We start from the raw sequence: 23,505 nt of genomic DNA, 5'->3' as shown, positions 1-23,505 counted from the left end.
GTCACATTTCTCAAACCGCCCCCCCGTCACCCATCGTCACAAATTTCAGACCCCCCCCCCCCGTCAGGTGCGTGACGTCATTTATGGACGGCCCCGAAGCCGACGACGAAGGGCGAGGAGAAAACGGACCACACAGATCGCGTTAAAGATTTGAGGTTTTTTTATTTCACATTTTCATTACTTGTATTGACGTCTCTGTGTTTCACTTGTAAAATCCATGATGCGGCGTCGAGTCATTATGCCATTACGCTGTCGATTGTACAGTCCCGCACGGTAATGCCCTGTGCTTTTGCGATGCTGAATCCGCAGCGCATCAACGCTGCTGACTGCGGTAAGAAAAAATAAACAAACGCAAAACAAGGTTCCCGACCCTACCTCTTGCAAATTACAGGACAGAATAAGTGCATTAGTCAAATTTAATAGTGATTCAGTATTACCATAATTACCAGTACTCACCCTATGACATAATTATCGTTACACGATTTCATGCATCACCATCCGTCTTTTTTTTTTATAGATTTTGTAAAATAAAAGCACAATTGTAACGCTAAAATAAATTCCGTCAAAAAATCGTTTGTGCGCTGCCAAACTTTCTTATCAATCCCACTGCTGAGTGAAGGCCTCCCCACTTTCTCACTGCCGTTCTTCGACCACAACTCACCACGCTTGTCAGCGTGGGTTGGTGAAAGGGGGGGTGACAGGGACCCCTTCAGACATAATTCTCGGCTAGTGTTGGCCATGGCCAGTTGGTTGATAGTGCAGAGCGCGCTAAACCACTTCGGCGCCATCGCAACAACTTCACTGTTGGCACCGTACGGTGCGAAAAAGGTTCAACGTACGTCCATAAAAACGTGTTGTGTCGCTGAGATGGCTTTGGTTCATTGGCGTTGCCTCACCAAAGACGAGCCTCATTCTCTTGACCGCTGCTGGGATTCACATTGTTGAACCAGCAGAAGCACATGTAAAACCATACGCATCTGCCACGGGTATCGGCACATGGGAATGATTTTTAAGTTGTGGGGAACACATAGCCATGGAGCCACATATCAACAATTGAACAGGCAAATAAACAATTACATTAAATCGAGTTACAGAGTTTCTTACGTGCACGCAAAAATAGACTACGAATATAAATCATATGCAAATTTTACCTTTAGGTTAAGTGAACAAACAAGAGAACACAAGGGCGAAAACGAGACAAGGAAACTAAAAAAAATATTGATTCTCGAACCAAATCATAATAACGAATCGTGACACACACAAACATCGCAGGGGGAGGAGAGTGAATCATAGCAACCCTACTTGTGAGAGAACACGGCATATGGCTTGCTGCTCTTTGGTGTACACCTGGGCCCTCCCAAACCTCATGTTCCCATGCCCATCAATTCCAGAACCATGGACAGCGCTGATACAGCAGCAGCCGTGGCTGTACCTGGAAGTGAAGCTTTACGAGCCATGTGGGAACATGCGGCCCTCTGTGTTGGCTCACCAAAACTAAACTTTTTATTTGACCGGATAAGGCCCACTGAGCAATTTTTCAGGAGCGACCTGGTTACCGATGACAGCTCAACGAAGTGGCTTATTTGGAAATTTAGAGCAGCCAAATACCCAAAATGCACGTTTTGTAAATGTGGAGGGAAAATCTGGAGGACCCGGAGAAAAATCCACGTGACCACGGAGAGAACATGCAAACTCCAAATATACAGCAGCAGGCATGAGGATCACAATCGAACCCACGACCTCCTGCACACCAGGCGAGGGAGTTAACAATTCGCCACCGTGGGGGTCAATTCCTTTACTCGCCACCAGAGGTCGCAAACGGGTTTTGATTCCTTACCCTGGTGCGGCCAGGTACGGGTCGCAAACAGGTACCCGTACCCTACCCGATACCCGGCCGGGTATGGGTAGGGTATGGGTATCGGGTACTCGATTGTAACCTCTGTGATGAAGCCATGTTGCAGGCGCGGGTGGGTTGATTCTAGGAACTTGAATTGTGAGAAGAGACAAGACGTTGAGAAATGAGTGACAAACGGTTACTCACCAGTGACTCACGGCCTACCCGTACCCATACCCGGCAGCACCAGGTTCGCAAACGGGTACCCGTACCCGGCCGGGTACGGGTAGTCGGGTATCGGGTAGGGTACGGGTATCGCGTACCCGATTGCCATCTCTGCTCGCCACTCTCCTACGCACGTGCGCAAGGGTCTGTCATTATGTGCTCGCAATGCAAGCGTGGCCGTTTTAACTTCAGTGCGACAGCTGCCAGGGCCACCGTGACACCATTGCACGTGGGTACAATTGATCGTTGAATGCCCTCCTGTAACGGCTTGTCGTTACATCGTTTTGACAAACAAAAAAAAACACCATCAATGTACATCTGCGGAAAACCTTCTGAGCACAATTACAGTAATATAACTACATGATTTACTCAAAGCTCTTTCCGTAGGCATAACGTGCCCACAGGCTTTCGGCGTATTCTATGCTGAGCCCTGCAGTGCCTGTGTGCGCGAGGGGTTTTACTTTGTAAGGCGCTGCAAGTGCAGCGCCAAGAAAAGTCTGAAACATTCACTCGTCGTCATCGTCAGTGGACCTGGAGGGCGATTGGAGAAGTCTCGGGAAGGCGCTGCCCTGTGCTGGAAACTGCCGCGGGAAGGCGGCACCATGACAAACACCGCTCCATCATCCCATCGATCACGTTACCTGCTCTCCGGACCACCGTTACTCGCCCTATGGGACTGTACACAATCCTACGCAGGAAACGTTCTGCTCGACGCCTCTTCGCTCCGACCTGCGCATAAACCCTTCCCCTTTCCGATGACCGACGTGGACATCGTCAAAATAAAACTGGAAGGAAAACGAAGATAAAATAACTCACAAGGCCATGCGGGAGGGCGAGTGGCAGAGTTTGGCGCCAGCGATCACAGATTGCGGTTGTGTCGCCACAGTTCTCTGCGGTGAGCACAATGTCTTTCAAAACCACGGCGCTATGCCTCTATAAAATTAACACCGAGCCTCTTGCACGTTCCGAGATTCAGAGGTGAACGGGACCCACCCTGCAAACTTGCAGGCGTCTCGGAATGGGAAAGGGTTAATGAACTCCACCCTACGCTAGCCAGTTTAACTCCGACTCTACCACCCTGCATTACACTAACACGGAGTGCCATTACCTTACCGCACAACACCTTGCCATAGTAATCAAAGAGGCTATCTTGCATTACATCTGTAATGCAGAACTTTAGAGACAAGCGTAGGTGAATCGCATAGGATTCGTGAAATTCCAAAACCTCCAGGGCAGTTTAACCAACAAGTGACAGTACAGCAATTGGGCTTCATGAACTCCTGAACGTGGGGAGATCTTAGGGTGTTATTCTTTCATATGCATGGATGTTTTTTTTCCTTTCTTAAACCGCCCCCCCCCCCCCAGATTTCCTATCATAAGGAAATAAACATAACAAAAAAATTTAACTGGCCAAAGCATCCCAATGTCGGATTCTCCTGACACTCGGTAAGACTTTCCGTAATATTACTTCACATTACTCTAGCATCTTACACTACCTTTCGCAGGTTCAAATAGCTTACCCTAAACTTCCCCTACCGGGCCTTACTCTAACCCTACCCTAACTTATCTAACTCCAACCTCACCCTACCTTATTCTACCTTATTAATAACCCATGATACCTGACCTTAATCCTACACAACACTGGCCTATACATGTCCCTACTTAACCCTATCCAACTCCACCACGCCCTGCCCCACTCCACACTGCGGTAACGCCATCCTGGCAGAGATTCGTATCTGGCCGTTTTCCACCAACGCCACCGCGATCATCGCCCTCATCACGATCGTCACCACCACCACCACAACCACTAGCGGCGGGCATCCGTCGTTCCGTCTCCGCATTGCCACGTGCATTCCTTCCGGGCGACCGCACGGACCCCTCGGCTGGGTCCTCCTCCCTGTGGCCCTGCGGCAGCCTCAGCAGGTGCAGCAGGGCGGTGGGATCATGCGCGGGCACCAAGGGAGGCGACGCGGACGCCTCGAGGGGGTCCTCGGTGTGCCCCGTCGACTCGCCGGTAGCGGCCGCCTCCTGCTGCTGCAGTGAGCTGACCATGTCGCGATAGGCAGAGCGAGCCTCCTCCGTCAGCGCCACCAGCCGCTGAAAGTGCGTCTGTGTGCCCGGGCAGCAACGCGGTGGGGGGGGTGGGGAAGGAAAGTGAAGGGTGGCGTAAATACAAGCTCGATCGACACCGTCATCGGCCTATGCACCACCACCGGTATCGCTACCTGAGTCATAGCAGTCACCACCGCCAACAGCACCCCCCCTCCCGTCACTGATGCCGTCAACGTCACGTACCAATCATCTCCGTCATCGCGATCACTGCCGCATTCACGTCCGCGATCAATAATAGCACCACCATCATCACGATCAACACCAAAAACACGACCACTGTCACCATGATCACTTACTGAAACAGTCAACACGATTACCATTATTTACACCGCCACCAGGATTGAAATGACTATACAATCATCACAGTCACCTTTAACAAAACCACCACCCTTAATATTACTACCAGAATCCACAACAAGAATATTATGATCACCATTATCACACCGATTCGCGCCCAATTCAGAGTGAATTTGGTCATAAGCCGAAGGCATCATTCCAGCTCAAGAGACGTCGTGGCATAGTATACTTTATCATCACTATCTGGGATTAATCCTATTTTGGGGTTGATTCCCTGGAACAAACAAAGCCACTGCGTCGCGTGCTTTCAGGTGTGCTTCCGCGGATGTCCGAAATGCTTTTCCTTCCAATATTAGGAAGCCACTGGAGCTATGCACTTTTAAATCGAGATTGAAAACTAATTTCTTTACAATTTATAAATTAGTTTTGTGTTGTTTGTTTTTTGTCTTCCCCCACACCTCCGATTAGCACGGTTGGCTACGTACGGTGCGAAAGAAGTTCAACATACATACACGCACACTTTATTTTCCAAGAGCTTCCAATAGGCTTTGGGTGGGAGTGGAGTGAGGGGTGCATTTTGGGCGACACACGGTTGTGCCGGGCGCGCGAGCGCGAGGTCACCTCGGCGCCGCCGTAGTGGAACACCCCCACCACGCTCACGGGGACCTTCTTGTTGAGGCAGTGGCCCAGCGCCTTGCGGTTGAGCGCGAACACAAAGGGGACGCTTTGCTCGCTGGCGAGCGCAATCACCGTCTGCAGGGCCTCGTCCAGTCCGCCTGCCGCCACCGCCGCCACCGCCATCACCGCGCGCCAGCACACACGTTCAAACGGTTTGTTTCGTGTAACCGGGTGAGAAATTCGAGAGAGCAAGGATGAGTCTCGAAGTAAGAGTGACCAAAGTCACCAGATTGACAAAATCAAAATGCAATGACCGCTATATACCTACACACACACACAATACACCGTGGACGTACAGAAAAGTGTGCTAAATGCAGCTGCATCTGTACATAAAGCAAGGCATGGGCATCGCGAGAAATTGTCAAACAGGGCGATGTGCATTGACATATTTCGAGTGTTGTAAATTGTCTAGCCTATATTGTTTAACAAGGTAAGCTCTCAAGAAATCAAGATAGTCTTATTTGCAAGAGTGACCTGGGTACAGTGTTTTGCATCATTCCTTATATTTCCCTAAATATGTAATTGGCATAAAATGTAAACAGCATTTACAAAATAATATTTTATCAGCGACAACGAGCACGATTCCAGGCATTTATCTGTGAGCATACCAATCAATTTTAATTCACGGATCGATAAGATTGCTGCGTCCCCAAACGTACACACGCAGGCGCTTTGCCAATCCATGTGGGCTCAACCCTACTTGGGTTCCAGATCTGACGGGGAACGGTTGCGTCCAGGTGACTTGGTCATGGGCACATGCCAATTACTTACCACTATAATTCAAACATGTGGCCTGCCTGCCTACTGACCCCTGACCCCTAACCCACACCGTGCCACGGTGGCGAGATGCTAACCAGCTCGCCGGGTATACAGGAGGTTGTGGGGTTCGATCCTGACCAAGACTGCTGCTATCCCCGTGGTTGTGTGGATTTCTCTCCGGGTCCTCTGGTTTTTCCTTCCACATTTAGAAACGTGTGTTGCGATTATTTGACTGCTATACGTTTTCACGTGATAAGCCACTTTGTTGAGCTATCATTCGTGACGAAAAAGTCGCTTCTGCAAAAAGAGCTACGAAGCTCAGTGGGCCTTACCTAGTAAAATTAAAAAAAGTTTAGTTTTAGTTCAGACCCCCGCTACCGTCCTATCCCGCGCGCATCTTCCCTTGCCGACCTTTGGCCTGGATCTTCTCGCAGTTGGGCGAGATGATGAGCGCACGCAGCTTGCGCAGGCGCAGGTGCTTGGTGACCTCCCGGAGGCCCATGACGAGGCGGCGCTTGCGGCGAGCGCGCTCGGGGTCTCGCTCGAACAGGCGCTCCTGGAAGCGCACGAGCTCCAGCAGCATCGCGCTGGCGCACTGGTCTATCTCACGGCTCAGCACCTGGTTGCAGTAGCTGGTGGAGGAAACGCCGGTTCGACGGTCAGGGTTGTATACACCATTGGAACCTCATTTGCCAGTAAAAAAATATTATTGTTTTTTTACACTTTTATCTGGCAACAAAACTGACACCTTTTTTTACAAGGAGTCACGTTTGCATAGACCACAATACCTGCAGTCGTAATGCAAACAAAAAACATAACTCTGATAATGTATGCACTGTCCTTGAAGTTGATTGGTCCACACCCGAGACAGCTTTCCTTAGAGCCTAGTCTCACATGGTGTTGCACCAGATGACGCCAAAAGGCGCACAACTCAAAGACAATGCACCATCAGAGTATGAGAGCTCGGGGTAAGCATTTACACCATTGGAACCTCATTTGCCAGTAAAAAATATGATAATTGTTTTTTTACCCTTTTATCTGGCAACAAAACTGACACCTCTTTTACAAGGAGTCATGTTTGCATAGACCACAATACCTGCAGGTATTGTGTGCCAGATAAAAGGATAAAAAAACAATTATCGGTCAGGGTTGTGTTTTTATTTTTTCCCACCGCTGTAGGTTAGGGGCGTGGGACATAGCGGTCCACGCGCCACGTCTGACCACGCGACTTCCCAAGCGAATGGCATGCGGCGGGGGGTGGCGGGGGACACGAAAGTGCCACCACTTCGAAACGGCATTCAAGCGATATTTGGCCGTCGCTGCGAGCATCTTCGCCGCACTAATCTGGTGCTGGACGGGGGGGAATGTCAGCATCAACAGGTTGCCGAGGGGCAAGCAAAGCGCAGCCCATCATGTTAGTGCGGGAAAGGTGTGAGCCATAATGAATTAGAGCAGAGAAGGTATCATGGTGAACCTGATGAACGGTTGGGGTTGTGACTCAACCCACCCCTCCTTCTGGTGTCAATATAGGAGCACGAGTGTGTGGTTATCCTGTGTGGGGGAAGGAGAGAATCGTCTGCCCCCCACCCCGCATGCCGCATGCCCCCACCCCGTGCCTCCACCCCCGCGCCCCTCCCCCACCCCGCGCCCCTCCCCCCACCCCGTGCTCACCCCCCCCCCCACCCCGTGCCCACCCCCCCCACCCCGTGCCCACCCCCCCCACCCCGTGCCCACCCCCCCACCCCGTGCCCACCCCCCCACCCCAGTGCCCACCCCCCCACCCCAGTGCCCACCCCCCCCACCCCCGTGCCCCCCCCCCTCCCTTTAAAACACGCTTACTCGCGGAAGCGGCGGCTGTGAATCTTGGGGCCTGGCGGCGGGAGCTCTGCTCTGACGACGGGAGACGGGGACTCGCGCCCATCGTCATCCACGTCCGTGGCTAAAACACCGGAGCAGCAGCACCAGCAACGTACAGAGACGGGCGTTAGAACAACACGGGGGCCTCGCAAGAGAGAAGGGGGAAAGAAAGCAGTTCGTGGCAACATCTAGGCAGGCCAATCAGTTACGGGAAGTTCATCTTTCATTAATTGAAAAGGAAACCTGTAAATTCATACCATTAATGGGAGGGGCTCCATTTACATCTGTATACAACACGTGTATAAATACAAAGATCCCCCCCGAATAGCCTTTTCTAGCTGTTATGGCAAGGGGCTGTTAGTGACCACCTCTAATGGTTGGCACGGCGCACAAGGGGGTGGGGGGGGGGTGTGGCCGGACCCATGCTTGGCATCCTTTGCCTTCCCAGCGCTGGCCTCCGAGGGGAGGCCCAGGAACGGTTCACGCAATCGTCACCGACGTTTACAGTGGCTGGGAATCGAACCCAGGAAGTCGGAATTAAAGTGTAGTACACACTAGCTCTAAAATCACCACTCCCCTTATACATACAAAAAACTTTTAATAAATAATACATGACAAAAATACTACCCCGTGTCAGTCCACTGCTGGATGACGGCCTCTCTACTGTATAACCAATCAATATACAGAACCGAACTGCATAATCCTCTATTGCCCGGCAATAGCACATTCATGCAGCAGTGGATAGAGCACCACATCACCCCGCAATCCGCAATGCCATCATCAGCACCTTGACCTCACAACTTGGGGGTCACGATTCCAGAATAGCTTTTTTTTGGGTCTATTTTGTATCGTTCCTCATACGTTCTGGGCGCTTGTTACAGTTGTTCACTCCACGAAACCGAATGAAACACTGGCAAAAACATTTACGCAGAATTGGCATCGGCCACAAGAGACTCCTGCGTGCGCAATTGCACGCATCATCCACGATCGTTAAGAATCGATTTCAAACGACAAACCGATGCCCCGTGTCACGTCGCTCATCGACCACGGTACCTTGATTCCCGTTGGGATCGGCGGAGCTGTCTTGGGGGGTGTCCGGAGGCTCCACGTCCACGGGGGAGCCCCCCATCGGTCGCTCCGCATCCGACTCCGCCTCCGTCTCCTGCTCCGTCTCCAGCTCCGATTCCGTTTCGGCTTCCGTCTCGTCGTCGTTGTCGGCGTCCACTGGCTCCGTGCCTTCTTCAGCCTTGCCCTCGTCCTTGCCCTCGTTCTTGCCCTCGTCCTTGACCTCGTCCTTGACCTCGTCCTTGACCTCGTCCTTGACCTCGTCCTTGACCTCGCCACCCTCATCCTTGCGCGCGTCGGCATCGCTAGCCGGCGAGTCGCCTCCGGGCACGTACACGAGGCCTCGCTCCTCGCACAAACGCCGCCTCTTCCTCTCCTCGCGCTCCTTCAGGATCACCTTGGGGCGCACGGAGGGTACGGCACAGAGGCAACGGTACGGCACGGCAGCAAGGGGGCAGCGTCGCCCGCGATTTCCCCCACACCGTCACCACCACCAGGATCGGGGGCCAAACTGCCCCAGGGCAGCGGCTGGCGAAGGGGACGACCCTAAAGGAGCCCCCCATTACGAGGTCAGATCCTCACCTTCTTTAAAAGCTGACGGAAGAATGCATGTCGACGCTTCCTTTATAACAACGTGCAAGTCTTTGGGTGTCTACGTAAGTCTGCGTGTCTCTATGGGGAGCCCACGGGTCTCTCTACATAATACATTGATAGCTCGGCTGCGACCATCAAATCGCGAGACTTGAAAACCCAATTTAATCACGATTGGGATAACGAATTTTGAGGATACAAACCGAGAAGCTATGACGCTCTTTTCACAGATGTCCAGTACGGGCGGGTTAGCAGGTAAAAATAGCAGCAAACAATACAAAAAACGATACGAGTCCGAAATAGATAAAATGGTAAGTAAATCACTAAATATAAATTATACATGTCCGGAGCCATGCGTCGGCGGCGGCCTCTGACCCCTGACCCTCACCTTCTTCAGCGTTGTGGGTTTCTTGGCGCGCGGTGTCTCGCGCTCCTTGCCGCGCTTCACGGCCGGAGCGCTCGAGTCCAGCGGGTTGTGTGGCGCAGGACCCCCCCCGCCCACTCTTCTTGGAAGAGCCCAGCAGGGTCTCTTTCTTAGGCAGCGGGGCTGAGGCCGTGCCAACTGTGCACCCCCCACCGCGGAGAAGGCGAGTTGTGGGACAGAAGTGGACAGTTACGAGCAAGGCTTAACTTGAGTCGGTGAACTGCTAAATATTTCCGCACACCGCATCCAGTATACCACTCGCTATGACTGTGGATACTAGCCACGTGCTTATGCCAGTCTACCCGCGGCAGGAAAATAGCTCTGCACTTGGCACAACACATCCAGTACATCTCTTGCTTTGGCTGTGGATACTGATTATGTGCCGGACTACCTAGAAGATATTCAGTGTGACATGAAGACTATGAGTGTAACAATTCATGCCCTTGGTGAATAGATACATGGTCACGATTCAGGGTCGCAAGCCGATTATAGGACAGATTCTTTTGGGTTACAATTTTCCCTTCTCATTTGTGTACTTTCATTTGAAAGAAGGGTTAGGTAGGAGATTAACATCAGGATGCTCTGCAGTGAAATGAAGAAGAATGCTCGAGGTCGGACACAATGGAGGGGGAGTTTGAGCCAAGGACCTGGCTTTGGGCAGAGGACTAACGGACACCGTGGTTTCTGACGACAGTGAATCGCACTCACCAGAGATGATGGGTTTGGCGGGCCTGGACGTGGCGAGGTGCGTGGAACCATGCGAGGTCGGCAGCGCAGAGCTAGAGGTGGCGGCGGTGGCGGCGGCGGCAGCGTTCGCCTCGGCGATCTCCTGCTGCTCGTGCTGCTGCCGCTCGAAGGTGGCCAGGACGTCCCCCAGATCCAGCGTGACTGGGGCCTTGCTCTTCTTGCCAGAGCCCTTCTGCAGGGCAGAAAACGGCGTCCCGTACCCTTCGCCTCCTTTGGTGGCTACTAGCGGAAGTGAGCAACTAGCGGTATCCATCAAGCGGCCAGCCACCGGTTGTCCACGTGGGCTGCCCACAGCGATCAATAGTTGATGATGTCCTTTCACATAGCCAGGAAAGCCTCATTCTCAAGGCTCCTTTTAAGTAGGGTTTGCACTGCAATGTTTTGACTATTCGATTGACGAGTATTGAACGTGTGGGATGAAACAGGAGTATCCAAAAAAATACTCGAGCAAACTCAAATTCATACAGATAAATTCCACAATCCATTACTGTACTCCCATCTCCTGCCCCCCACCCCACATCGCTCAAGCCTACTCAACCCTGCTTACGCTCCAGGCCCAACAGAAAACTTACAAGTGAAGCATAAGGTGGCTCCATGGCTCAGGTGACCTATACTGCTGAAAGCGAAGTGAGTCAGCACCACTGTGAACATTGATTTCGAATTCAGGTTAAATTCGTGTATGACAAGCTGGGTTCTCAAGTGTGGGGACTTAATTGGTCTCGGTCTGGCCACTAATGACCCGATACACACAAAAAGAGAAAACTTAATTCAATTTGGGTTTGCAATTAATTTGCCAAAAATTCCAGCTGGGAGAATTAAGTATTCACATTTTGGTTTGACTACCATGTGATGAACATCTCTATAGCAGGGCACTTGGAAAAGTGCAGCGCTCCAAGTGTGGATAAGTAGGTCCTTTGAAGGGACCTCTCAGAAGTAGCTCTGTGGAATCAGCTTCCACGGGCCGTTTCTGAACAGTACCCTGTGCGGAACTGCTCTGCGAAGCGCTGCGCCGTGAGGGCACCTCGGATGGACATTCCTTCATCTCGTAACACGAAGCCGACAGCACAATTGGAATAACATTTCAACAAAACAAAAATATCCGAACTGGCAAAGCAATGCCCATTTCTGCCACCCCCTTGACCCCTTACCTTAGGGACAGAGGTTTGAGGCTGCTGAGCGGTCCCCGCTGCCGGGAGCCCTGGCCGGGCCATCGGGAGTCGACGAGGTCCCAACGAGGCCGAGAGCCCAGGGAACTCCTCATCGTCCTGATCCCAAGAAGAGGTGATGGTGTGGGTGAGCGCAGTTGTTAGGGACAGGGAACAGGAGGGCGTGGGGAGTGAAAGCATTGTTTGTTGGTTATTTAAAGCCTCAGTCGAAGCGTCATGCGCTCGTTTAGTTCACGTCTTGATTGTACTATGTTGTTCAATGTATGTTGAACTTCCGTGCTAATCGTAGGTGCGAAATGCCTCTTGTAATGTCCTGCTACTCGGAGTCCGGAGTAACCTCCTTGGTAGTCCACAGTCCGCCAAATATGTGGCCGTCAGTATGCTCACTCGCACTCCTCTTCGAGACCACATCTCGCCTGTGCTCTGTATTGGCTTCCAGTTCAAACCCACATTGAAGGCTTTCAATGCCCTTGCTCCACCACACATCCAGGAGTTGATTCAGCCACACACACCACTCCACTCCACTGATCGTGCCCTACTCAGAATAAACGTGCGCTCCAAGGATTTGAACCTGCGGTGACGGCCGGACTTTTTGTCTGCACGGCGCCCAGGCTCTGAGATTCCCTGCCCTTCGAGGCGAGGAGCTCGCAGCCAATGGAGACCTAAGTCCCGGCTGAAGACCAACACCTGTTTAACAAGGCCTACTCTCTCTCTCCCTCTCTAGTTCTCTATCGTGTCCATTTCATCTCTCTCTGCACAGTTACTTCTCACTTATTTCTGTCTTCACATTCGTGGCGCTCTGAGATCCATTGTTTAAGGGTGCCTTATACATCTAAATAATTATCAGCAGCGAATGACAACACCTTAAACTGAATTAGCCGACAGATTTTTGTCATATGTATGCTGAACTGCTTTCACATCGTACATAGCCAACCGTGCTAATCGGGGGACATATGATAGGAACAAACCATGTCCCCAATGCAAGGGTGACCTGTGAGAAAATTTTATAATGATGCTCATATATCCAGGAAAGCCCCATGGGTTCTCAGAACTTATTAAGGAGTCTCCTACATTGTGAAGTTTGAGAAGACAAAACAACACCGCGGTACAGCCCGGTAACAATCAACCAGGGCCCAGCACCAACGATGAGTCCAACAATGGCACAACTGAGGCCGCCAGCAGAGCGCCAGTGAGATTTGACCAATCCTATAACTTACTATAATAAATAAATAAGCAGACAATGTCTCCTTCACTTATCTGTCTCTGCACATAGAAAATAAAGGATCTGTAAAGAACCATCAAATGTGCTTCTACGGCAGTCTGGAACGCTCTTCCATCCGATATTAGGAAGCCACTGGAGCTATGCACTTTTAAATCTGGAATGATAACTCACTTCTTTAGAACTGCTTTACGTGTTTAGTTTGTTGCCCTTCCCCCGCACCTCTGATTAGCGCGTTGGCTACGTACTGTGCGAAAAATTTAAATATGCATACATCAATATTATTGTTGTTGTTGTTACAAAGGGAATGTTAACACTCATACACGCTGCTGTCTGCCCGATCACAAACGCTAAACCTCTGAGTGCTCTCCGTGCCGGCTAGGCCGTTGCGAGCCAGTGGCTCCACTACTCCCCCGACCGCGCCATCACCTGAAATCTGAGCGGCTCGACATGCGGAGGGGGGGTCTCGGCCACGGTGGTATTGGGCGCCTTCTTCTTGCTTTTTTTCCTCTTCCTCTGCGTCTTCTTTTTGCTGCTGCCACCGCCGTCATCTTCATCCGAGCTCTCGGCCTGGCAGGAGCCACACGCCGACGGAGAAGAATTAGCCGCCTTTTAAAAGAGCACGCAAATTAACACTTTCCCGTTCCGATGACGTTAAAACAACACAAGAGTAAATAAAAATTTGAACTTTATCGGTGCCGAGGCTCCCACAAGGCCATGCGGGAGGGTGTGTGGCACAGTTTTGCGCCAACTATCATAGAGTGCGGTCGTGTCGCTACGGTTCTCTGCGGTGAGTACGATGTTTTTAAAAGCAACGGCGCTATGCCTATAAATAAAATTTGTTGACCTTCCCCCGCACCTCCGATTTGCACGGTTGGCTGTGTATGGTGCGAAAGAAGTTCAACATACATACACGCACACTTTATTTTCCAAGAGCTTCCAATAGGCTTTGGGTGGGGTGGAGTACAATTCACTGCACATCCTGGTTAACGAATCTGGACATAAACCAATAGGTTTACAATTCATCCAACCGTACACAGGAAGAAGATCAAACCATTACAAGCCTCCTAATAAGCCACACAAAATGTACATGTACCACCTCTACTCGGTGATCCGGGTCCCAAACTGCCGCCCACCTGCTGCCCACGACCGCTGGTGGATGTCGACGTCCATGCCGCCTGTGAAACAGGGGGCCCACGGGGCGCTGGAAGCGGGGGTGGCCGCGATGCCACCTTCGCCCACGTCATCACGGCTGGAGGAGGCGGAGGAGGGGGCGTGAGAGATGAGAGGAGAAGAGCGAGGGGGGAGTGTGTGCAGCGTACACAGATGCAGGTGGGAGCAACCAGCTACCATCAATCCAGCGCACGTGCGTTCTATACTACGCACGCTTTTTTGGGTCGGATTCAAATCTTGACAAATATTGACTGCATGGGCAAGTAACATTAGATAAACGCTCTTAATTTGCCCAGCGAGTCTCAGGGATATTTTTCTAAGGGAATCTGCCTTTGGATGTTTGGCCGATTCCATTAAATACAGATAAATGGGGATAACAGTCAAAAGTGCCACGGTGATAGAATAAATAAATACCTTGCTGTGCAGTGATCTCCCTACCACCTGGCAACCAAAGCCGATAACACCTCATATTTTTGGGCAGTCTACAAACAAAGTACTCCCCAAGAATAATCCTGCTTAGCGTATGAGATCAGATGCAAGAGATTGAGCAACATTTTAGTGTAATTTAAAAAGTGCACCTCAGGTCTTATTTCTCATGCGTTGGAACAAGGCCTGTTCACGCATGGCAAACGTTGATGACATTCGTGTGTACAGCCAGGAAATCGAGCCTAAATTAAAGGGGAGCATTGTTATCGCTTGCGATGCACACCAAAGTATCTGAGTGCGGTTTTCCGGGTTATGCCGCATGTTCAGGATTTCTTATCTCATTCATTGGCCACGCACTACTGCGGGCAACTTCAGGAGATGACTTTCACAAATTCCCGGAGATACCCGCAGTAGTATGTGCGTGGTGAAAGCTTTAGAGAAGACTTGCTCAACCTGCAACCTAACCATGTCGATCACACTTGCATTGCGAGTCGCTGCGATGACCTACGTGCTATACCCAAATATCTCACTGAGCATTTTCTTTTAAAAAATCAAGCCCCCCGCCCCGCCCCGCTGTCTCACTCGGGGTGGGAGGGGTGGGCAGCGTCCGGTCCCCAGGCAGAGCTCCGTGCTGAGGGCGAGGTCCATTCACTGCGGCGCCACCGTCCTTGCCCAGGGACCACGACCGGTCTCCTCGCGCAGCTCCGAGTTCAGGCCACGAGATGCGGTCGGGCGCCGCGAGGGCACCGCCTTCATCGCTGGGCTCGGAGGAGCGGGCGACAGCATAGTCTCGAGTTGGTGTCCTGGCACCAGGCCACCCACTATCTCCACCATGAGACTCTTTTAAGGCTGCAACAGGCAGCCCTTTACTCACCTCATCTGTGAGTGCTTTATCATCACCTTGGGGCCATTTAGCAGCTCTGTCACCGGATCCCTTACTAGCTCCATCAGGGAGCACTTTGCTTGCACCATCTATTGATCCTTTATTAACTCCGCTGTGAGGCCCTCTGCCAGCTCCGCCATTAGAACCTCTAACAGCTCTGCCGTGGAACCCTCTGTCAGCTCCGTCACATGGACTTCTGCCGGCCCCTCCACGGGACCTTTTGCTTCCTCTATCAGCCCTGTCTTGCACGTCTCTCCCACGTGGAACTCCGTCCCTGGGCTCTGGCTCCACCCTAGGAGCCGGAGGACCCCGGGTGGAACTGTGAGCTCCAGCTTCAGCTCGGGCGTCGCTCCTCCGTGGGTCTCCCCTCCCGGGGAGCGCGCCTCTGCTCCTCCTCTCGTCGGCGTTCCGGGGCCGCCGTTCCGACGGGTGCGACGAGGGCGAGGAGGTGGAAGAGGGCGTTCCATTGGGAGTGGAGCCGATACCGGAGTCCGGGGATTCACCGGCCTTCACGCGACAGGAAAGACACGCACACGTCAGGCCCATAAACCGTGTACGGCTAGGCCGCATGGCTCAATAGCATTTGACTGGATTTGTCATTAGGCTTGTAATAAACTGCCAATCCTCGTGGGATGATGCATTCTTGAGATTTTAATTCACGAGCCGATTCAAGAAACAATTTTGCACTGGTGAACGAGGTGTCCCCAAGGCTGCAGGGTTTACGTGAAACAATTAAATGACAAATACTTGTGAAAATAAATTGCCAAACACACCAATGCAGGACCAGCCTGTTAAAGTATTGAGACTCACTGAAGATTTCCTTGGTAAAGAGGGCATTGTCATTACTTTTATTATATACAACACATTGCAAACTGGAAATAATTGACTCTCACACATGTGAATTAATGCTAGTATCCTGTGTTTAAAGATTGATGCTAATCCATGAAAAGTTGCATGCCTCGTGGCGACAGACACTGTTTAATGGGCCTCCATAATGAACATAATAACGTAGTTCACCCAATTATACAGGGTTTGTGAGCCATTTTCATATATTACGTACAGTTTGAAAATCCCTTACTGTCATTGTTAAACAAAACTTGCTAAATGGCACAAAGTGGCCAAGATGGCACAGTTCCATGCTTAGCATGTACCATCACATTCACCATTGTATTCACCATCGCATTCACCAGCGTATTCACCATCATCGTCGTACCTTGGACAACACGCGAGCCGGGGCACGCCAACACTCCCGCTCGCTCCCCAGCGACGTCCGCCCTTGCTGCATCCACGTAACTCCTGTACCGCCGCCGCCGCCGCCACCGCCACCGCCGCCGCCACCGCCACCGCCACGGCCACGGCTGCTCTTCCCACCACGGGCCGCTACAGGACCACCACTGCCACGCGCCGCCACCTCCCCCTGCTCCTCTGAGCGATTCCACAGAGTCGGTGGTGCCCGACTGCCAGCGGCCTCTGGAGAAGTGGTGGCGCTAGCTGCTTTGGCGGTAACTGCTTTGGCGGTGGCTGCGTTGGTGGTTGCGTCGCGGGGTGATCTTCGATTGGACGGTGCTTGTGGGGGGGTGAGGACGGTGGCCGATTGGCCATGAGAGGCTGTGGGGGTGGAGCTGGGATTGTGTGCAACGTCGGGGTTGATTCCAGACATCTTGTGTGGCTCCTGGGGTTCAGTAGTCGATCTGGAGCCCTAGGGACAGAAACGAGCAGACAGGGGCAGGAGATCACATGGGAGCGAGTGCATGAGCGGACGTAAAGTTTTGTTAGCCTCGTTATTCAAAGGGATTTCGTATCGACCAAGGTCTCTCTGCCTTCATGAATCATTACTGACCAGCAGGGTAAAGTATGAAAAAACAACCTCCATGAGCCACACGGTATGGTAATGGAAAAGGGCTGTACATTGTTTGTGTTTCGTTTGTTGGCCTCCCCTGCACCTGGTGCAAAAAAAATTCAACATACGTACATGTCCAATTTAACAGACACATGTGTCGTTGACACAAGGGGATGATTACATGTAAGCTACCGACTGGGAATGCGAGGTCATAGCAAGAGGCTGGGCTACGCTTGCCGTTAATTTAACGAGCAAAATATGTAAACTCCAACAATGTGATCGTAATCACCACCAGTCCTTAATTTCAGAAGAAACAACAGTTGGATTATAGTTCCAAAAGGTTAGATAACAAGAGAGATATGCAGAAATCGCAGAGAGACAGAAACAATAGTGACAAAACAAGGAGCAATTCATCCACCAGAGGACAGAGTAAGCTGCATGTGAGCAGTAAGAGATCCACAAACAGAAGCTCACTGAGGTGTGCTATGGCAAACCTCGGGCAGAGAGGCTGGCATCGTCCCATTCTGATCAAGAATGCCTTGTCCCTCCGCGGACCTCTCCTTGCCCTCCGCCTTCGACCCCTGACTGCCAGATTTTCTTCCCCGTGACCTCTCGGCCTTCGGCGTCCTCAAGGCGGTCTTGTCGGGTGTCAGGATGCTCGGCGCCTGACAGGCCAATGCCGCTGGTGCTCGAACGGTGCTGCTCCCGCAGCCCAGGGCGTTCGTCTCTGGCCCAGTGGTCGGCGTAGCCGCGTAGACGCCCTTGTTGGGGTCCTTGTGATCGTAGCGCACGGCGTATGTGGTGTAGCCATATCGGCCGTAGTCCGAGTACGGTTGCTGCGGCGGGTGCCAGTCATAGCCGGCATCGTACGTCACGCACAAGCTGAGGGTACAGCGAGGGGGCGGTGCAGATGTAAATAATTGTTCGTGCACAGAGAGAAATGTTATTTCACGATGCTTCGATTCATTAATTGAAATGTATGATTGTGTCTTTGAAATAAGCACATCTGGTTTAGTACCTAATTTGAATATTTATCTCTCAATGGTCTTTCGGGAGGAGCTCGCTTAGTGTAGTGGTTAGCGCACTGGACGCCCGATTCAGAGGTTGACAGTTTTGATTCGATAAGATCTCCTGGTATAACAGTTCAAACAAGAGCGCAAGTTTCTTAAATTCTCCCACCTCTATCCATGCAGCAGTATAAATAGCAGGTCACGTATGGTGGGGTAAAGTCTGGGTACGCCACCTCTACTAACACATCTGGTCAGCATGGAAGAGTAAACCAAATACCATCTCGAGCTCCCTCTAGTGGAGGCAGCTCTGGCGTGAGTCAGCAAGTAAGCAAATGCAGGGCTGCTTATTTACATTTATGTTTTGGACATTTGGAAATTTGGCATCACGATAACAATATTAAGAGTAATATTTAAGAGATAAACGTATTCAATGAGGTTATTTTCTACGTTGCGTGTATGTCAACTGCTGCAAAAAAATATGTGAAAGGTTAAATGTGAATGCATATGACTAAAGCACCCATAATACAGCCAATCTAATCATATCTTAGAAGCTAAGCAGGATTGGGTGACAACCATGCACATTAAAGGTTGTTATAGGCTTCTGTGGGAATGTGGTAGGCAGCAGATGGCAGTGCACCAAAATGCATTGTTCTTCTGTACTTCTATACCCAAGCATCTATGTTGATCACGGTCCTTCCCTAAGCCACATTAGCCAGTGTGGTGAAGTATGGTCAAATTACCCCATGACCCACAAGGCACAGAGGCCCTTATCAAGCAGCAGATTGACACAGGGCTGTACATGCCCATGCAAACAATAACAATGATGATTCATACACATTCAAGTATGACACAGCGTATTTTAAGTGCACAATGACACAGCAGAATCCCATAGAAGCACACAGCTCTACTCAAATGTCAAAGTGGTTAACAGCTCAAAGGGGCAAAGAACGGTGCTCATAAGAGTAAGTGGTGAAATTCCACGTTTTTATGGCAAGGGGAAAGTATTTCAACAAGACAACTGCTGGTCACTTTCCACAAAGCGGTAATCTTAGTTTTGCCTTTTTACCCAATTTTATTTTTTAAATGTGTCGTCCCATGAGAAATACTAGGGGCACAACTTTCAAAGCTCTTGTTGTCAGCTGTCAATCAAACCAACTATTTTAATTTGCAGGGCTGCAATTTAGCTCAAGTGAAAACCAAACGTGCATAATGTTGTGAAGCCATTGAAGATCAGGCTGATACAACTGCTAAGTTTAATTAAATCACGGATGGCTGAAACCCAGATTGTAACCCAGTATCTCAGCAGTGCAAGCTCAAAACTCCGACTCCTGAGCCACCGGGCCAGAGTCCCTCCTTGGACTGACCAACGGCCGAATCGACCCCCCTCCCGGCATTAGAACTTGCAATCCATCTGACCTGCGGGGTTGTGCAAAAAAAAAAACCTGCGAGCTCTATTCTCCTACCGTACCCGTCGGCAGGTGAGGAAGGGTGGTGCTGCACGTAGGGGTAGTAGTCAGGCTGGTAGCTGGGCAGCATTCTGTGCTGCGGCCTTTCCATCCCGGCAGCGAGACTGACGGCCTCCACGCCACCGTGAACATCCCCCAGCCGTGGTGGCAACACCACCAACCCCGCCGGCACGAAAGGCTCCACCTCGGCCGAGAGGCGGCTATCCTGGGGGCAACAGAGGCAAGGCTGTTTCGTGAGGCACCATCACGATCTCGCGCAAGAACAACTCTATGACGAGTACAAATACCGCGTTTGATTTTCACACTTGTGCTGCACCAGCTCTCGAATGAGTGTTTTTGGTTGAAACCTCGTTTTTTTCCCGCCATGATGAACAATGTTTTATTGTAGGGCTGGGTTCGAAAACGTCAGACATTATGCCAAACAACACGTGGTACAACCCGAAAACACAATGGAAAGCTGTAAGTAATTAACTCTGGGTTATCCGTGGGTAGATAGCATGGGTCGCGGATTGAACGTCATCCTCTGCATCTGCCTTTCACGTAAGCGCTGGTTTAATAATCATTAGCTGCTCTTCACTCGTCGATGTCACTAACTTAGAGCCCCCAAGTGCCACATCATGAAGTAAACCGATTACTTTGATTAACAATAAAAATGGTAAAATTTTGCTTCTTCGCGCCCAATCTACACTGGTAGGCAATACATACATTTGTATAGCTTAATACGTTAAATATGTTTTGCAATATAAATGTTTTTTTTTATTCGGGTTACCCCTCGCACACCCACATCCCCCTGTATAATCAAGCGATGACTGTATCTGAACCAGTAAACAGTCAATGTTGTCGAGCAACAAATGTTTAAGAAAATGGTGCATGCTTGATAATGATTAAAGTCAATACGTGTCAGTGAAAACACTTCCCATCATCAGTGGCAAGTGACATCTACAACATTCCTGGCCCTCCCCCTTTCACCAACCTACACTGACCAGGATGGTGAAGTATGGTCGAATAACTCCCATGACTGACAGAACATGAGGGGTCGTTCACTCAGAACAGGACAGATGTTTTTTATAGTTATAAATCACTACTATGAGTCCACAGAGAGCAAGAGCCTTTTTTAAAGAGAGGTTTTACTTCTGAATTAAAACTATTTATTATGCATTTTACCACGTAAGGTCCACTGAGCAACATCGCGCTTTTTCAGAAGCGGCCTGGCCACCAACGATAGCTTAACGAAGTGGCTTATCATGTGGAAATGTATAAAACAAATACTCCAAACGCATGATGATTATAAATATGGGGGGGGGGGGGAACTAGAGGACCCGGAGAAAAATCCACGCGACCACGTGGAGAGAAACACCGCAAACTCCAAATGTACAGCAGGCGTCTGGGTCGGGATCGAACCCACGACCTCATGAATACCAGGCGAGGTAGTTAACATCTCGCCACCATGGCGCCCCAATTAAGGCGATAAAAGACTTGGCACAAACGTATCTTTCAGAACTGATTGTTCTCTACATTCTAGTGATCTCGTCAAACATTGGATTACCACTTTTCCCTCTGGGGACATCACGGGCGACACAGTGACTGTGTTTCTAGATCTGAATTCTGGAACTCACTGTTCAAGCCAATCTAAAAGTCAGACCCAAACAATGTTTTAAAGTCAAATCATGAGGCTTGTTCTTTTTTCTAACAGTTTCTTAATTGCTATGTGTTGTGCATTTAAAAATCACAGTTTTACAGATAACGTTTTGGTTTCAATGTGAATTCAAATAGTTGTTCACACATTGTAACTGTTATAGGTTCTAAATTACATTGCAATAATGTATTGTGGAAGGTGCTAGCTGTCTTTTTACTGTTATGATTATTATTCGGGGGTCAAAATTAGATGACAGAGTTCTTATAGTTTTGACATTAACATGTACGGTTTCCAGAATTATATTTCAGCTTACAGACTGACCCAAATACACATCTCCATACACCACTCAGACAAAGATCCCCCGTATAGCTTTAACAGACTGGGGAAATTGATGTTAGCGAGCACCTATGAAGGCCGGCACGGCAAACGAGGGGGTGGGTGGCCAGCACCACACCCGGCCGTCTTTGTCTCCCCAGTGGCGATGTTTACACGCCGTACGAGGTAGTCATTTGAGGCTAAGTCTACCTACGGGAGGCCCAGGACCGATTCAGATAATCGTCACTGGTTGTGGTCCCGTGAGCGTGAATCGAACTCGGGTCACAGGATTCACAGCGCAGCGCGCTCACCGCCACACCACCGCTCCCCACAAACACGCCACCCCTACACATTGACTATCACAGTACACACACACACCCCTTGAGTTACTACACCATGCTACACACACCACCCCTACACACCACACTACATCGCTACACACACACACCTTGAGTTACTACACCATGCTAACACACACCACCCCTACACACCACGCTCCATCGCTACACACACCACCCCTACACATTGACTATCCCAGTACACACACCTTGAGTTACTACACCATGCTAACACACAACACCCCTACACACTCACAACACTCTCCATCGCTACACACACCACCCCTACACATAGACAATCACAGTATACACACACACCTTGAGTTACTACACCATGCTAACACACCCCACCCCTCCACACTCACAACACCCTACATCGCTACACACACCACCCCTACACATTGACTATCCCAGTACACACACACACCTTGAGTTACTACACCATGCTAACACACACGCACCCAACACGCTCCATCGCTACACACGCCACCCCGAAAGAGAAGACCTCCATTGCTACCTGTGCCCTTCACCCCCAACACAACAACGCTTCACTTCCCGTACATTTTAATCATCTCGCTCTACGAAACAGCCATCCTACGTACGCACGAACATTTCGTACAACGCCACAACACCGTACTTGTCTCCACGCATTACCTGCGTTAGCGACACACGACTTCTTTAACCCGCTCACGACCCCCCCCCATTACCGTACCAGGCCCGCCGATCGCGAGCACTAAAACTCCGCAGCGAATTCAGGCAACGCCGTAAAAAGCCTGCGGGCCCGCACCTCAACTCGTTCCCGGGCGTCAAATGCAGCCTCCCGCATACCTTGATCTTGTCGGCGAGTCGCAGCGACATGGCTCTTTGTCGCTGGGGCTCGGCTCGGCGATGCTGCTGCTGCTCCTGCCGATTAAAAGCCGCCTCCTCAAGCCTTCGCGGTAGCGGCGCTCAACCAAAGACCGTGGCGACCGCCATGATGCGCAGGGAGAGCCGCTGTGGTCGTTTTAGACATCGCGACGAGCGGCCATCTTACTAAGGGGAAGCGTCATCCCCCCCCGTGACGTCATAAAGATTTCGACTCCTCCACGCCGTTTTAATGGAAATCTTCCCTGAGCAAGATGGACGCCAGGTCGACTATTTCGACGTATTTACCCCTTTCACGAGTTGAACTCGGAAGTGATTAGGATACTCTCATTTACAAACTATTTTATTTTACCATGTAAGGCTACATAGCTCTCTTTTCAAAAGTGGCCTGGCCACAAATGATAGTTCAACGAAGTGGCTTGTCACGTGGACATTTCTGGTAGCCAAATGGTCTTTAAGCGAAAGTTGATCCGAAATGTGGAGGGGGGAAAACCCGAGAACCCGGAGAAAAATCCACACTCCAAATATACAACAGACGTCAAGGGTTGAGATGAAATCCACGACTTCCTGCATACACGGC

The 23,505-nt window shown here is 50.6% G+C and overlaps 1 protein-coding gene across 1 annotated transcript; it reads right to left on the bottom strand.

Moving 5' to 3' along the window:
- Positions 1-142: 142 nt before the first annotated feature.
- Positions 143-23,064, bottom strand: LOC144731398 (uncharacterized). The gene is given in 16 exon segments (XM_078612415.1): positions 143-4,168; positions 5,090-5,244; positions 6,317-6,537; positions 7,745-7,844; positions 8,816-9,224; positions 9,807-9,980; positions 10,551-10,667; positions 10,669-10,761; positions 11,738-11,854; positions 13,404-13,544; positions 14,111-14,226; positions 15,156-15,963; positions 16,670-17,155; positions 17,791-18,178; positions 19,775-19,977; positions 22,890-23,064. Coding segments are annotated over 16 exon segments (3,999 nt in total). The 5' UTR covers positions 22,920-23,064; the 3' UTR covers positions 143-3,727.
- Between the last annotated feature and the right edge of the window lie 441 nt (positions 23,065-23,505).

Source organism: Lampetra planeri, chromosome 39 (assembly GCF_965212315.1).
Source record: "Lampetra planeri chromosome 39, kcLamPlan1.2.h2, whole genome shotgun sequence".
Lineage (NCBI taxonomy): Eukaryota > Metazoa > Chordata > Hyperoartia > Petromyzontiformes > Petromyzontidae > Lampetra > Lampetra planeri.
The sequence above is the reverse complement of the archived record's forward strand: the minus strand, read 5'-3'. Positions and strand labels throughout refer to the sequence as shown.